The sequence below is a fragment of the Nelumbo nucifera genome, chromosome 5, assembly GCF_055504915.1.
Source record: "Nelumbo nucifera cultivar China Antique chromosome 5, China Antique-T2T, whole genome shotgun sequence".
Classification (NCBI taxonomy): Eukaryota; Viridiplantae; Streptophyta; class Magnoliopsida; order Proteales; family Nelumbonaceae; genus Nelumbo; species Nelumbo nucifera.
The window spans coordinates 52226556-52242965 of NC_142653.1; the positions used below are offsets into that span (position 1 = coordinate 52226556).

The following is a 16410-nucleotide window of genomic DNA, read 5'->3' on the forward strand; positions in this document are numbered from 1 at the left end:
TGACTCGAATCGGCCCAAGCTCAATGTTCTAACTCAAACCGAACTCGAGCCTTATACAATCTTGGCAAGCCGAGCTCGAGCCTCACAGTATTTGGCTCGGGTCGGCTAGAATCCACCCCTAACTCGCAGTGTAACAGTTCGTTTTTTTGGTAACAAAGTGGTTGATGGGTCCAAACTGTCTTAATTAGTCCATCCGGTCCGCCCAATTTCTCTGATCTGACCGCCTTGACCAGCCATGTGATCCCGATCAATCAACGTTGAATTCGGGAGTGATCAACGGCCACGGCGAAGTAGCTGAGACCACATGGGCCACGAGGGCCCACATATTATCCTGGATCCGACATATTTACAGTGAAGGTGACTATGCTTGGTAAGTTTGGGGGTTTTCCACTTGCAGCATTTTATTTCGTTCGCATACCAATCCGACTCCACCGTTCAACAAAAAACCGCTAACGAGAAAACCAGAAACATCGTCATCAGTCATCACCATCGTTACTGTGTCAGCTCCACCTCCCCTGACAAAACCCTAATTTGTCTCTCAGAGCTTGCAGACCCTCTTCCCAACCCTCTCTGACCTTATTCTTCCTGCAGAGACCACCATATCTCTAACGGCGGATGAACCAACCAGCCAAGCACTCTCCCTCTTCGGCAGAATGCCTAAGAGCGATGGAGATTCAAACTCAAGCTCTAACACTGTTCAACTCGAAAGCCCTCCTCTGCTGAAGAAATCCCGGATAATTTCTGACGATAACCGAACTGCCCATGTCTTCCCCAGGTCTCGATTATCTGCTGCTCGTCGCGTGTCAACTTCTCCTCCATTTGCTAATCGAGGTTCTACTTGTGGGGATTTGTTGGAAAAGGGTAATGAAGGAATTGCTGATAGGGATTGGCTGTTCCCATCGTTCGTCGGTCCCCATGTTGATCGGAGTCGAACCAAGGTTAAGGCAGAAAGGTCTTCAAAACATGAATTGTCTCTTTTGTCTGATACCCCCATTGCGACGAACTCAAGTTCTGGAAGCATTGAGGCGGCAGATCAAATTGATCAGATTGTTTCCCCGGCTCTTCCTGTTTCCCAGGAGAAAAAGAAAGCGGAAGAAGAAATGAAGCAGGGGCCCGTTCTAGTGTCTAATGCTTCTCCTTCTTGTTCATCTCATTCTGCAATGATACCATACTTTTTTAGAACGATTCCTCAACTCAAAACTTCTTTCTTCTTTCCAATGGTTAGCTTTTGAGTTTTGAGTTCTTTTTTAAGAAAATGAAGTTGGCTGGTCAATGTATTCAGTTTGTGATTTATCTATTTAGATGCATTCTTACCAGCTTCGAACATGTTCTCTTTGGTTTTCTTCTATTTCAGATCACCACTACTTGTATATTATCTGTGTTATGTGCAGTTTCTCTGCGAGTGAAAGTCGCAGGGTTCCAGGTATTAATTTAAAGTGTTTGTGAGTTGGAAATTTGCATGTGGAAAAAATGGGGAAATGAGTATAAAGATCCTTCTTTTATTGAATCTACTTTGCTTGCAGGAAGATATTATTAACCTTCGTAAGATGTGTAACGGAAAGGATTTAGTTCGTGCTGACAACAACAAAGTTTTGCAGCAGGAAGACCATAGTTCGTTTTCATATTTTGGTAGTGATAACAATAGAAGTGTTGCTTTATACACTGTGGTGGTTATACTCGTGACACCATTTTTATTATACAAATCTGTGGACTACTTTCCCCGAATAAAGACTCTCCAAAAGAATGCCAAAAAGAGTAATGATGAAGAGGTTCCATTGAAAAAGAGAATTGCATATAGGGTGGATGTATTCTTCTCTGTCTATCCATATGCGAAGCTGTTTGCACTTCTTCTTGCAACTGTACTTCTTATTGGATTTGGTGGCTTAGCATTGTATGCTGTTGGTGATTGTAACCTTTCTGAGGCTCTTTGGCTTTCATGGACTTTTGTAGCAGACTCCGGAAATCATGCTGACAGAGTTGGGATTGGGCCAAGGGTTGTGTCTGTGTTCATAAGCTCAGGAGGCATGCTAATCTTTGCAATGATGCTTGGCCTTGTTTCTGATGCAATTTCAGAGAAGGTTGATTCACTACGGAAAGGGAAAAGTGAAGTCATAGAAAGTAACCACATATTAATACTTGGTTGGAGCGACAAATTGGTAATTCAAGAGACTTAGGCATTATTTTCTTTATTAAGTTTTGATGGTAAAAGGACCTGGTTCACGCTCAACGTCAAACCATAACCTTGAGATGCACTACTTTCATAAAGTTTTTGTAGTGTTTCAGTTTTATTCACTAACCATTTAATTCTGTAAATCTCCTAAGCTCCACTGTGCAATTACAATTTTTACATTGGAAGATTCTCTATCCATGAACTATTTTTGTGTCAAGGATTTATAAATTTGTGGTTCATTGCTTGAAAATTTGTTCTTAATTATGAAATGCCTTTGCTGATTTTCATTGTCAGTGAGTGAAGAATATCTCCTTTGATGCATCTATTTGCAATTGTTTGGAAATGGTGTATTAAACTTGAAATGAGCTGACAGAAAAAAATTCTGCAATTGTTTGAACTTAGAATCCAGGTCATTGCTATTTTCCATGTGAAAAAAGAAAAGAAGGAACAAAAAAATTGTTTTGTTTAAAGTTACTGCCTTTGTAAAATGATAATCATCGTTAAAATAGTACTAATATTTTTTGCCTTTATTGTCATCTTAACCTCACAAGCTATGTTCATCATTAGAATTTAGGAATTTTATGAGAAGTATTAACCATGTTGTTTAAATACTAGTCATAATGGAAATTTCATGTAATAGGATTACAAGTGATATTCTGCATTTTCAAATATCTAGCGTGAAATCGTGTATTCTTTTGGTACTTGATGAGAAGAAAGGTAGCCTGGACTTACAGGGATGTTATTAAGAAGATAAAATGGCTAACGAGGGAGATGACATTAACAATTCAGTGGGTCCTAAGGTTGGGAAATGGGTTGATTGATTCTGTAGCCAAACAAGGGGTTAATAGGGAGCTTTTGTTCGGGGATCAATTGTAATCTCTTTCTAATGGGGTAATCCTACACCAATTTCTGGATATTCTTTGATATCCTTGCACATATCTGTTTATACCTTTGAGTGAAATCTTGCTATCTATCAAAAAACTGTTAGGGTCCATTTGGTTCACATTCGAAATTGGAATTGGAATCAGATTCAAAATCCTCCGTAATTGGAATTGGAGTGGTCTATTCCCATAGTCTGTTTGGTTCAAACAGGAATCTATATGGGAATGGGAAATCAGCTGGAATGGGATTTCATTCCCAAGGGAGGGGGAGGGAATGTCCATTCCCTCAAATGGGGTTATGCCATTCCACGAGGAATGGGAATGGGATTCCAATTCCGCCCAACCAAATGGTTGGAACCGGAGTGGCCCATTCCGATTCCGATTCCAGACCCCTATTCCTGCAAACCAAACGGGCCCTTAATTATTTTTTCCTGTTCCTAAAGGATGAAGTTTATGCTCTAAGATAGGGAAAAAGTGATCATAAAAAGTCTCATATGTCTCCTGGCATTCTCATGTAGTACACAGTCCATTAAATACACTTGATCACACTATGCAATATCAGCAGGCTTAAATAATTTACCTACTACTAAATCTTTTTTTGTTTTCTTTTTTTTTTGGATGGATACCTACTACTTTAGGTTTTACAAACAGTTCTTCTGGAATAAACTATGACTCATGGATGTGGACTTGATTGTCATGCCTAGAATAGAATTAGGGTGTCAGACATAGGAAGACCACAAAACATTCACAAATGTGGACCTGTTCTCTACAAAAACACATGTTTGTATGATTTATGTTTCTCTGCATGTACGTGCACTTTCACTTTGTTGGTAAGTAAATATGAGAAGAGTAGAAATTGAAATTGTAGAATATAAACCATGTAATGTATCTTTATGCGTATTTTATATGTAAATAAAGATAGACACATCCATTTGAGATGTGTGTTAACTAATATCTAGCACATATTATGTCAACATGTTTCTGGAATTCTAGAAATCTATAAAGAGAATTGCTATATATGTAGGGGATTAAGGAATAAAAGACCACAGAAGTACAAAGCATGTTACATGCTGCCATAACTTGAGAGGATTGTTCCAACTTCACTTCATGTTGAATATTAGATTCAAGCATCTTTTCTTAAGATAGGTGCTTTATATTCTTTTGACTCCACTTCCAACTCCACTTCATTTTCTAACTCCTCTTTGAGTTCTTTTGGCTGACTGCATCTCAGCATATCATCGCTTTTGTTATATACTTCAGATATCTATTTGCTGACTAAAGAGAATCCACAGGGCTCGCTTCTAAAGCAGCTATCAATTGCAAATAAGAGCATTGGTGGTGGGGTAGTTGTGGTGCTTGCAGAAAGAGACAAGGAAGAAATGGAGATGGACATATCAAAGCTAGAGTTTGACTTTATGGGGACCTCTGTCATATGCAGAAGTGGCAGTCCTCTCATACTGGCCGACTTAAAGAAAGTATGCTAAAATGGCTTAGTGCATTTATTTTCTGCGTCATGCCATTTTTAAATTGATATTACCGTTTGCATTTGTACAGGTTTCAGTTTCAAAGGCACGTGCCATCATTGTATTGGCATCTGATGAAAATGCAGATCAGGTTTCATTCTCTTTTCTCAATTTCCAAAACTTGTACATTCTTTTTCATGCGAGTTACTTGTGCTGAGTTATGCTTGTCATAAATTGTTCATTATCAGAGCGATGCACGTGCTTTGCGAGTTGTATTAAGCCTAACTGGAGTGAAGGAGGGTTTGAGGGGTCATATTGTTGTAGAAATGAGTGATCTTGACAATGAGCCATTAGTGAAGCTTGTTGGAGGAGAACTTATTGAAACAGTTGTTGCACATGATGTGATTGGGCGTCTAATGATACAATGTGCTCTCCAGCCTGGCCTTGCACAGGTTAGTTTTTTTTTGCATCATTAACAGTTTACTTTAACAATCTGAAGTGCCAAACACCCTTATAATTGGGTTAGTTTTGCTACCTTTCCCTATTTACAACTGTACAAATTCTTGATTTTATATTACATACTTTCCCCTTGGGAAACTAACCACCAAAATGTTGGTTGTTCTTCACTCCTTGTCTTGGCAAAGCATCAGCCATACTATTGGCTGATCTTTGGGTCCACATAAAGAAAGCCCTTACCACCACAGTTAGATGCTTTATCTTGCTCAATACATGTTTGTACCTCCATGAACCAGTACTGTTTTCATCGTTGACCCCACAACTTCTTTTGAATCTCCTTTGTTAGTGTTCGGTCTGCCTGTTAGACTGATAACGGTCAAGGAAGAGAGAGAGAAGAGAGAAGGAGAGAAAGAGAGAAAGGAGAAGAGTAGAAGAGAAACAAGGAGAAAAGATTCTGGTTCAAATGAGAGAAAAAGTTCACTCTCCCATTCGGCCAGATGTATTTTATATTACTAAAATAATGTGGAAAAGTCACATATGCCCCTACTTAAGTTAGGGACATTAAATCTAACATAAACTTACACATCAGCACCTAAACACAAGCACAAAGACAAAATTACCCCTACATACTCGACACTAACACTCCCCCTCAAGCTGGAGAGTATATATCATATAATCACAGCTTGTTACATATGTAGTCCCCTCTCCCTCGACTCAACCCTTTAGTAAACAAATCTGCCCACTGGTTCCCCGTGTTGACATATGTAGTGTCTATCACTCCACTCAGCACCTTCTCTCTAACAAAGTGACAGTTAACCTCTATGTGTTTGGTCTCTCATGAAACACCGGATTAGAGGAAATGTGAACTGCAACCTGATTGTCATAGTAGAGCTTCATTGGAGTATCAATAGTGTATCTCATCTCCTGTAGAAGGTTCCTTAGCCACACTAATTTACAAGTAGTATGTGCCATAGCTTTATATTCTGCCTCTGCACTGTTTCTTGCCACAACTGTCTACTTCTTGCTTTTTCATGTCACCAGATTACCCCCAAGAAAAGTGCAATAGCCTGTGGTAGATCTTCTATCAGATGCAGAACCGGCCCAATCAGCATCAGTATATCCTTCTATTTCAAGTTTTCAACCACTTCTGTATATCAAACTGCAACTAGGGGCCCCCTTTAAATACCTCACAATCCTTATAACCGCATCCCAATGTGGAACCAGAGGTTTCTGCATGAACCGACTTACCACACTAACTACGAATGAAATGTATGGCCGAGTGATGGTTAGGTAGTTCAGTTTACCTACCAGCCGCCGGTATCTGCCAGGGTCTTCAAACACTGCACCCATATTACTGCTCAACTTAGTTTTTGTTTCCATAGGAGTTTCAGCTGGTTTAGCACCTAACAAACCTGTTTCTTCAAGCAAATCAAGAGCATATTTCCTCTGACACAAGTTTATACCATGCTTGGACCTTGCTACTTCTATCCCCAAGAAATACTTCAATTTACCAAGGTCTTTTGTCTGAAAATGATCATGCAGAAAGATCTTCAACCTGTCAATGCCCATTTTTTCATTCTCGGTAATGACAATATCATCTACATACACCACTAATAGGATCTTCCCTGCCTGAGAGTCATGATTGAAGACGGAATGGTTAAATTGGCACTGTTTCATACCAAGCTTCTTTACTACCTCACTAAATCTGCCAAACCATGCTCGAGGAGACTGTTTAAGCCCATAGATGGTCTTCAGTAGCCGGCACACCTTACCATCCTCCCCCTGAGCAACAAACATCGGTGGTTGCTCCATATAGACCTCCTCGAGTAGATCACCATGCAAGAAGGCATTCTTGATATCAAGCTGATAGAGGGGCCAATCATACATCGCAGCAAGAGAAATCACAACATGGACTGAACCAATCTTAGCAACCGGGGAGAAAGTCTCTGTGTAATCAATACCATAGGTTTGGGAATACCCTTTGGCAACCAATCTAGCTTTCAGCTGCTCTACACTACCATCAGGTAAGTACTTAACCGTATAAACCCACTTACAACCAACAACCTGCTTACCAGGAGGAAGAGTGGTGAGTTCCCATGTATGATTATGAGCCAGAGCTGAGAGTTCTTCTTCCATTGCACGACACCATCCTAGAGAGGCAATAGCTTCCTGGACATCTTTAGGTATAACAATAGAGGATAACAAAGAGATAAATTGGCGATGAGAACTGGAAAGTTGAGTCAGTGAAACATAATTAGAAATAGGATGAAGGGTACAACTATGCTTACCTTTCCGCAAGGCAATGGGAAGATCAAGATCATGTACTAGGGTTGGGGCTGGTGTGGTAACAGCTGCCAGATCTGTCGACAATGATGAAGCTGGAGGAGGTGCCGGTACATGTGGGCGATGTGTATACATGTGATGGATCGGTGGTCGTTCAACAGGTGGTGGCATCGAAGGCAAAGACTTGGTCACTGCGGGAACAAGAGGAACAGAATCCACAACTGGAAGAGGAAGGGGAGGAGGTGATGAGGAGGAAGAAACATCACCGGACCCCAAGAAGAATGGAGTAGACTCAAAGAAAGTAACATCAGCACATACAAATGAACATCGAGAGCTAGGGTGATAACACTTATACCCTTTTTGAGTCCGGGAATAGCCAAGGAAGATGCACTTAATAAACCGTGCATCTAACTTGTCCATTCCTAGCCCCAGATTATGAACAAAACAAACACATCAAAAAACTTGAGGAGAGAGAGGAAACGGAGACAAGGTAGGAAACAATGTGGTGAACGGAGAATGACCATCGAGGATAGACGTGGGCATCCGGTTAACCAAGAAGTAGGAAGTAAGCACTGCATCACTCCAAAAGGATTTGGGAACATTCATGTGATGCATGAGGGACCGAGCAGTATTCAAGAGGTGACGATCTTTCTCTCAGCCACCCCGTTTTGTTGTGGGGTGTAGGTACATGAAGTCTGATGGGTAATGCCGTGTTGGTCTAGGTATTCCTGAAATGATGAAGAGAGATATTCACGGCCATTATCAGAACGAAAAATTTTAATGTGAACACCAAATTGGTTGCGAATCTCAGCATAAAACTTTTGGAAAATGGTAAACAATTCACTTATTTCTTTCATTAAATAGAGCCACGTCATCCTTGAATAATCATAAACAAAAATGACAAAATATTTATATCCATTGTATGACATCACTTTATAAGGACCCCAAACATCTGAATGAACCAAAGAAAAAGGACTCAATACATGATTATCAACTCTAGGACTAAAGGGAACACGATGATGTTTCCCCAACTGACACGACTCACAATCTAAAACAGAAAGATGACTCACTGAAGGAACCAAAGACTTCAAAGCTTTCAATGAAGGATGACTAAATCGATAGTGCCACTGGAGAGGAGAGATGGACGATTGGAGAGCTGTTGACGTAATTCCACCACCATCAAGATAATACAATCCACCAGCTTCATGCCCTCCACCAATCTTCATCCCCGTCTTGAGATCCTGAAAAACACACGAAGAGGGGTAAAAGGTAATGGAGCAATTAAGAGACTTGGTCAACTTATTAACAGACATAAGATTAAAAGGAAATTTAGGGACATACAAAATTGAGGATAGGGATACAGGGTCCAGGTCAACATTACCAACATCACAAATGGAGGATGTGGAACCATTAGCAAGGGTAACAAATTGTGATGTTGAGCAATGAGAGAGGGAAGAAAACACACCTGGAGTTCTAGTCATGTGATTGGAGGCTCCAGAATCAATAATCCAGGGATGGGGTGTGGATGTCAGACAAGCCATACCTGAGCGTGCAAGAGTGGCCGTGTTCTGCTGAGATGTGGCTTGTACTAACCTCTCATACTCATCACGGGGAATACTCATCATCTCCTTCCCAGCAACATCTGTGGATGTAGGAGGTACCCGATTGGCTAAATGGCTCTCCTGTCTGAAGCTACTGCCACTAGTCATGGCATGATTGGCCCAAGTTGAAGGTGGACCATGCAAGTCATAGAAATAATTGATGGTATGTCCATCCATACCACAGTGTGTACACCTCCTTGGACCCGAACTACGTCCTCTGCCACGGGCTCCCCCTGAATCTCGACCTCCAGTACGACCACCACCACGGTTATATGTAGGTCCACTACCACCACTCTGGCCATATGCCGGTCCACTACTACCACTATGGCCAGATTGAGCTCTCCGAGCTCCATCTCTAACACCACGGCCTTTGGATACTGTTAGGGCTGATCTATCAGAAATATTAGGGTTCTCGGTAGATCCAATGGAAATCCTCCTGAGTCGAGCAAACACCTCTTCTAAGGAAGGGAGAGTTGACCCTTCTAGTATCTGAGCCCGCACTGGTTCATATTCAGATTTCAGCCCCACCAAAAACCGAGTCACATCAAGTTCTCTCTGTTGTTGCTGAATTTTGACATCAGAAGTGAGGGGGTGATAAACATTCAATTCATTACGAATGTTTCTCATATTAACATAGTACTCCTCAAGACTCTGATTACCCTGTTGTAGATTAAAGTATTCCTGGTACAACTGATATACTCTAGTTGTGTTGTCTTGACCCGAATACAACTTTTTAGCATGGTCCCACACTTCTTTGGCAGTATCAAGGAACATGAAATTTACACTAATCTTGAGTTCCCTACTATTCCATAACCATGTGATGATATGTGCATTTGCCTGCTCCCAATCATCATACTCAGGAGAATCGGTGGAAGGTTTTTCATCCCTTATGTGCTTCACTTTCTTCTTTGCCTTAAGAAAGATTTATGCAGATTTGGCCCAAGGTACATAATTTTCTCTATTCAGCTTAATGGAGGTCATTTGAACATTCAGGTAGTCAGTAGGGACCATCACACTAGTCTTGCTATCACTGTTGTCTCCCATTGCTGAATTTTGATATTGCTGAATTCGGCAAAATGCACACTAGATCACACTACACCCTGATTTCAGCACTTACTACTGCTGCAAATTGCACTCTTTACACCACAAACCCAACTCCACGACTGCCTGAAACTTCCCAACACTGTTTGAGGAACACCCTCCCTTCGAATCACACTGAAGGGTGCACAAACCCTAGCACACTACAATCTGAAATCCCACCATACAGTCTGAAATATACTTCTTATTTGATTCACACAAAAAAAAATGCATAAAACCTCTTAACTGATCACCGAAAATCAGACCACACAAGACACCCACTGCACCACACGAATCAGCCCTCTTCTCTTCATCGATTATGGGAGGGCTTCTTAGAAACTGCAGCAACCGACCACAAACACCACAACTGGAGGCATAGAAAGCTCCAAGGGAAGAGGGTGATCTCTCCTTTTCAGCCTTGTCCCTTATCTCTAGCTGATGGCGAAGAAAATAAGAGAGAACCCTAGGCTGGGTGTGTAGATAACAGAATTCTGGGCAGATCCGATTTGCTCAGTTTAGCTCTGATACCATGTTAGTGTTTAGTCTGCCTGTTAGACTGATAACAGTCAAGGAAGAGAGAGAGAAGAGAGAAGGAGAGAAAGAGAGAAAGGAGAAGAGTAGAAGAGAAACAAGAAGAAAAGATTCTGGTTCGAATGAGAGAAAAAGTTCACTCTCCCATTCGGCCAGATGTATTTTATATTACTAAAATAATGTTAAAAAGTCACATATGCCCCTACTTAAGTTAGAGACATTAAATCTAACATAAACCTACACATCAGCACCTAAACACAAGAACAAAGACAAAATTACCCCTACATACTTGACATTAACATCCTTCTACTTCCAAATGACTCTGTAGTGCTTCTTTAATGCTTTCTTTTGAATCTCCTTCTACTGTGTAGTTTTTTTGAATCTCCTTCTACTGTGTAGATTCTTTTGAATCTCCCTGTAATGTACCCCCATTTCCCTCTACTATACACGTATTTTAATTGACTGAGACCAGGCTAAATAATTGGTTCCATCCAACTTCATAGTGGTCGCTACCCTTAATAGAGTCTCCATAGGCCCCCCCCCCATGTCCAAACCCGAAATTTGTGGGATATTTGGCTTCTCCTCCAATTTGCTCCATTGAGTGAACGGATGCAAATGGAAATCAAATTAAGGTTTTACTAGGCTAGATTTGCTATTTCAAGCAAATGACTACTCTTTTTTTTTTTTTGATCAATAATCAAAGTAGATTTCATTACTTAAAGGAAAAAGATAATACAGAAACATGGGCAGCCTCGGTCACCAACAATAGAAAACATAGACAAATTGGTGATGAGTCTCACAATTGAGCCCAAAAGCACTCTGCTCTGTTTACCCCTTGCTTTGCTAGATGGTCAGCTAAGCCATTTGCCGATCTAGGAGCCCATTGAAATATCAGCTGCATATCCCTTGAGAACCTCTTGAACTGTTTGAAATTGTTTATGAAAAACCAAGGAATCTTCTCGTTCTGCTTAAACCAACTTATTACTATTTTGGAGTCGCCTTCAACTATTAGCTTCCGGAACCCCATTTCCAAAGATTTCTGCATCCCATAAAGTACTGCCTTCAATTCTGCTGTTACAGAGTCACACACCCCAATGGGACCTGAGTACATTCCCAAAATCACTCTGCTTTCATTCCTTAGAACCCCTCCAATTCCAGAGGGCCCTGGGTTCCCAAAACTACTTCCATCGAAATTTAATTTCAAGAAACCTACCTCTGGGGGTTCCCATTCCTTTAGTGTCCTCCGCTTAGCTGAAGTTGAGGCTGCAATTGTTCTCCAGTTCCTTAATATGTCATCAATAGAGAAATCTGAGAACAACTCCAAAGTCTTTATCCAGAAGGCCACTTTCTTTGCTTCTTTTCTTTTCCTCAAATATACGCTTATTTCTTTCCTCCCATAGGGTCCATATTATTGCTGCTCTTGTGCACCTCCACATCAGTCTTCCCCTCCTTTTTGGCCAGCTGAAAGTGGATCTATCGAACAACCTGTCCAATCTGTCCAGAGTATTCCACCTGCACCCAAAAAGAGAAAAGAACCGATCCCAAATACCACAAGCAAAAGGACAGGAAATGAACAAGTGAAGAGCAGATTCACCATTGGATTCACACAAGCAGCACCAATTAGGGGAGAGGCACCATCCAGGTCTCTTCCTCTGTAAAATATCACAAGTGTTGATTGCACCATGGAAGACCTTCCAACAAAAAGCACTCACTTTTGGGGGAATCGGATGATACCAGGTCTCTTTGACTGGAAAGGGAGTATTTGGTTGAGAAGGCATAGACAACGATTTGAAAAAAGAAGCACAACTGAAAACCCCAGAAGGATGTAGAGTCCAAATTCTATCATCTTGTTTACTTAGGTCTGGGAAAACCCCTTCAAGAATGTGTAGAAGATTTGAAAGAAGGCCTAACTCAGTGTCCCTCACATTTCTACGAAAACCTAGATTCCACCCAAGCCTGTTAGCCGAGGGAGAGGGGAGCAGAAACTCAGAAATTGGCTTACCCTGGACAGCAGAAAGGGTGAACAAAGAAGGGAAAGAAACCTTTAAAGGGACTTCACCCACCCAAAGATCCTCCCAGAACTTGATCTTGTTGCTGAATTAAAATCGAATCTGATGTGATTGAGAAAGGATGGAAGGCATTTCTGAATTGCTCTCCAGGGTGAAAAGCAAGAGGCCCTGCTAGAAGTTTCAGCATCCCACCCATTCACAGAGAGCCCATGAATGCTAGCGATCACTTTATGCCATAACCTATCTGATTCTCTCGGAAATCTCCACAACCACTTCTCCAAAAGAGACTGGCTCTTTTCTTTCAGCCTTCCTAACCCCAGCCCTCCATCCTCCTTCCATCTACAAACTATTTCCCATCTGATTAGGTGATCCTTCTTTGTTTCTCCCGGTTCCCACAAGAAAACCCGCATAATTTTCTCCAACTTCTTAACAATCACCTGAGGTACACTAAACACCGATAGGTAATAGACCGAAATGTTAGCTAAGGTGGATTTGGTTAAGGTTATCCTACCTCCCAAAGAAATATAGTTCCTCTTCCAAGCCGCTAACTTCTTCTCAAATCTATCCACTACCGGGCTCCAGAAGGTCACAGACCTAGGGTTTGCACCTAAAGGGAGTCCTAAGTACTTCATAGGCCAATCACTGGACACACATCTGAGTTCCCTTGCCCACTGCTCCAACTCCTCCTGCCCCATATTTACCCCAGCTACTACACTTTTATTGAGATTAACCTTCAAATTTGTTTACATCTCAAACAAGCTCAATAACCTCCTCAGATTCCTAGCCTCCTCCTCACTTTCCCCCTCACAAAAAATAATGATGTCGTCTGCAAATTGAAGATGGGTTACCATTACCCTGTCTCTCCCCACTCTCCACCCTCTTAAGACACCCATTTCATCTGCTTTTATGATCAATCTGTTGAACACCTCTGCAACAATAGTAAATAGAAACAGTGAAAGAGGATCCCCCTATTTCAGGCCTCTCATAGCACCAAAGAAATCTATAACCGACCCATTCACCAAGACTGAAAAATGACAAGATTTTAGGCAACCTCTAATCCATCCACTTGCACCATCTTGCACCAAAACCACAATTGCTCAAAGCTTCAATTAAGAAACCCCAGTCCATAAAATCGTAGGTTTTCTCCAGATCCAACTTGCACACAATACCTTTCCTCTCATTCTTCCTAAAATCCTCTACACACTCATTTGCAATGAGCAACTGATCTGAAATCTGTCTTTCTTTGATAAAAGCTCCTTGATACTGTGATATGATTGATGGAAGTACCTTCTTTAGGCGGTTAGAGAGAACCTTGGCTATGATTTTGTATTGACTTTTCACTAAGCTGATTGGTCTAAAGTCCTTGTGGTGACATGCTCCTGATTTCTTAGGAATCAACGTAATAAAAGTGGCATTAGCCCCTCTACTTATCATCCCTCTGTGATAGAATTCCTCAAAAACCTTCATTAAATCTTCCTTAAGCCACTCCCAACAATCTTGGTAAAAAGCCATGGTAAATCCATTTGGACCCGGAGCCTTGGACCTATCCATAGAGAAAATAGCTGCTTTCACTTCTTCCACCTTAAAACCACTTTCTAATTCTCTACTCAAGGTGCTATCTAAAACAAGCCATGTCAAACCCTCTAAGATCCGTCTGTTCTCTACTGGCCTTCTATAAATTTGTTTGAAGTGATCCACAAAAGCCTTTGCGATGTCATTCTGTTGTGTGATGATAATTCCATTTTCCAATTCCAACATAGAGATGCAATTTTTCTTTCTCCTACCATTTGTGATTGCATGAAAGTATCTAGTTTTCCATCACCTTCCTTTATCCACCTTTCTCTTGACTTTTGTTTCCATGATATCTCCTCTCTCAACAGTGTAACTTCCAACTCTTTTTTCAAATTTGTCCTCTCCTCCTTCTCGACCAGGCCCATTTGTTCTTCTTCCTCTTTTCTATCAATCTCTTCAATCCGACTAATCAAGGTAGACTTTCTTTCTTCGATCCTCCCAAACTGATTGAAATTCCACTCCTTTAGCTTTCCTTTCAAATTCTTAAGCTTTCTATGGAATCTAATCCCTTCCCATCTAGCCACCGAGGTGTCCTCCTCCCACCAGCTTCTCACCTTTTGCACAAAGCCCGGGACTGTGAGCCACATATTTTCAAACCGAAAAGGCTTTGGTCCACCCCCATTCCCTTCTTGAGTAAGACAAATTGGCCAGTGATCCGACGTTAGCCTAGGTAATACTCTACCTGTCAAATTCCCCCAATGATCCTCCCACTCTTGTGTCACTAGAAATCTATCTAATTTGGATAGAGTAGGGCTTTCCTGACAATTGGTCCAAGTAAATCTGTTCTGTCCTGTCATGACCTCTTTCAGTTCTAAATCTTCTATAAATCTGTTAAATCTCCTCATGCTGGTGGTCATCTTTTGTCTTGGGTTATTTGATTCATCTGTGTGTCTAATCACATTGAAGTCACCTCCCACACACCAAGGCCCTTGCCACAATCCTCTAACAGCCGCCAATTCCTCCCACAATTCATTTATGTCCCTATAAGAATTCGGCCCGTAAACATTTGACATCACCCAAGTGAAATTATCACTTACATTCCTCAATTTTACCGACACCGAAAATCTACCTATCAACTCCTCTAAGCACTCCACCGATTCCTCACTCCACAGTGTGATTATTCCTCCAGAAGCACCCTAAGATGGAGCCTGAGCCCATCCTATACCCCTGCCCCCCCATATGTTAGACAGTTTTGTATGCCCTTAGCTTCAATCATTTTGATGTACTTTTGTTATTTAGTGGAAATAAATAAAGTGCATGTTTGATTCATGTTGTTTGGTTTAATTCTGTGTAAAACCCTAAAACTGGACATTTGTAGAGACTCATGTTAGTTTTAAATGTTCACAGCCGTTGGATAAGTCTGGGGAGATTTATCCTGCCAAGGCTGATACTGGTGTGCCACCAAGTGTTGGGATGGCCTGTCTCAGCCATCAGGGTAAGACCCGAGGCACATACAGCATGGGATTACTTGAATCCTTGAACCGGACCAGATTTCCAGTCTTGCCCTGGACCTTGGAGATAGATGGGCAAAACTGGAAAGTTACACCTGACCCCTAGACTCGATTATGACACTTCACTAGGTGCTGGATCAGGCTGCCTTTGATATGCCAATCAGTGAGATCCTTAGTGGGGATCAAAACCTGGGTATGTTGGGGCAGTTTGAGAATTCATCTGAGTGGGTGGTCATAGTGACAGAATCAGCCACTTTGTCGGACAAAGGGTAATGATCGGGAATGCACTCTCTCTGATGGAAACCAAACTGCCGGCAGTTGATTTCAATCGTTGGAATTTTGTTTTTGCAAAATTAATATATTTACATATATATGTACGGTTTCAAAATGTTTGCAAATGGTTTTAATTCCCGGGATCCATGTGAGAGGAGAGTGCGGCACTGTTCCTTGCAGCCGAGGGAGAGGTCCTCTCTTGTCGGGCAGTGTTTGATCATTAAGGGCTGAGAGGTTAAGTGTAAGACCATTTAGGACAATACCTGATGGGCTAATCTTGCACCTGCCCACAGTCCCTGGGTTTTTATAAGATGGCTTGGCCCAGGGACCACTTAATGTAAGTGTTGGGCCCATAGGGTTCATACGATGGACTCAAGGGGTTCATTGAGTTTTTCAGTGAATTTGGCTGGGCCTTCTATTAAAGGCTGGGCCGAACCCATGTGGCTGGTGTGTAGATCAATGCTTGGGTCCCACGCCATACAAAGAAGCCCAACTGGGCAGCAGATTGGAAACTAATTAAACACTGAATACTTAATGGGCCAAAAGCCCATTTCGAAGTGGGCTGATATGATCACCCATCAATGGGGCGAATTTGAGATTGAAGTTAGCAAAAAGGATTGGGCTCTTAGCCTTATCCACTCTT

At 41.6% G+C, this 16410-nt stretch overlaps 1 protein-coding gene across 2 annotated transcripts in view; it reads left to right on the top strand.

Annotated features, from left to right (window-relative positions):
• The first annotated feature begins 373 nt into the window (after positions 1 to 373).
• LOC104596711 (ion channel protein) overlaps positions 374 to 16410 on the top strand; it is a 79646-nt gene continuing 63609 nt past the window's right edge. For both annotated transcript variants that reach the window (XM_010257969.3, XM_088887906.1), the window contains exons 1-6: positions 374 to 1220; positions 1355 to 1423; positions 1524 to 2156; positions 4344 to 4526; positions 4606 to 4665; positions 4763 to 4966. In XM_010257969.3, coding sequence (XP_010256271.1) covers positions 654 to 1220; positions 1355 to 1423; positions 1524 to 2156; positions 4344 to 4526; positions 4606 to 4665; positions 4763 to 4966 — 1716 coding nt within the window. In that variant the 5' untranslated portion in view covers positions 374 to 653. The remainder of the gene's footprint in view (positions 1221 to 1354; positions 1424 to 1523; positions 2157 to 4343; positions 4527 to 4605; positions 4666 to 4762; positions 4967 to 16410) is intronic.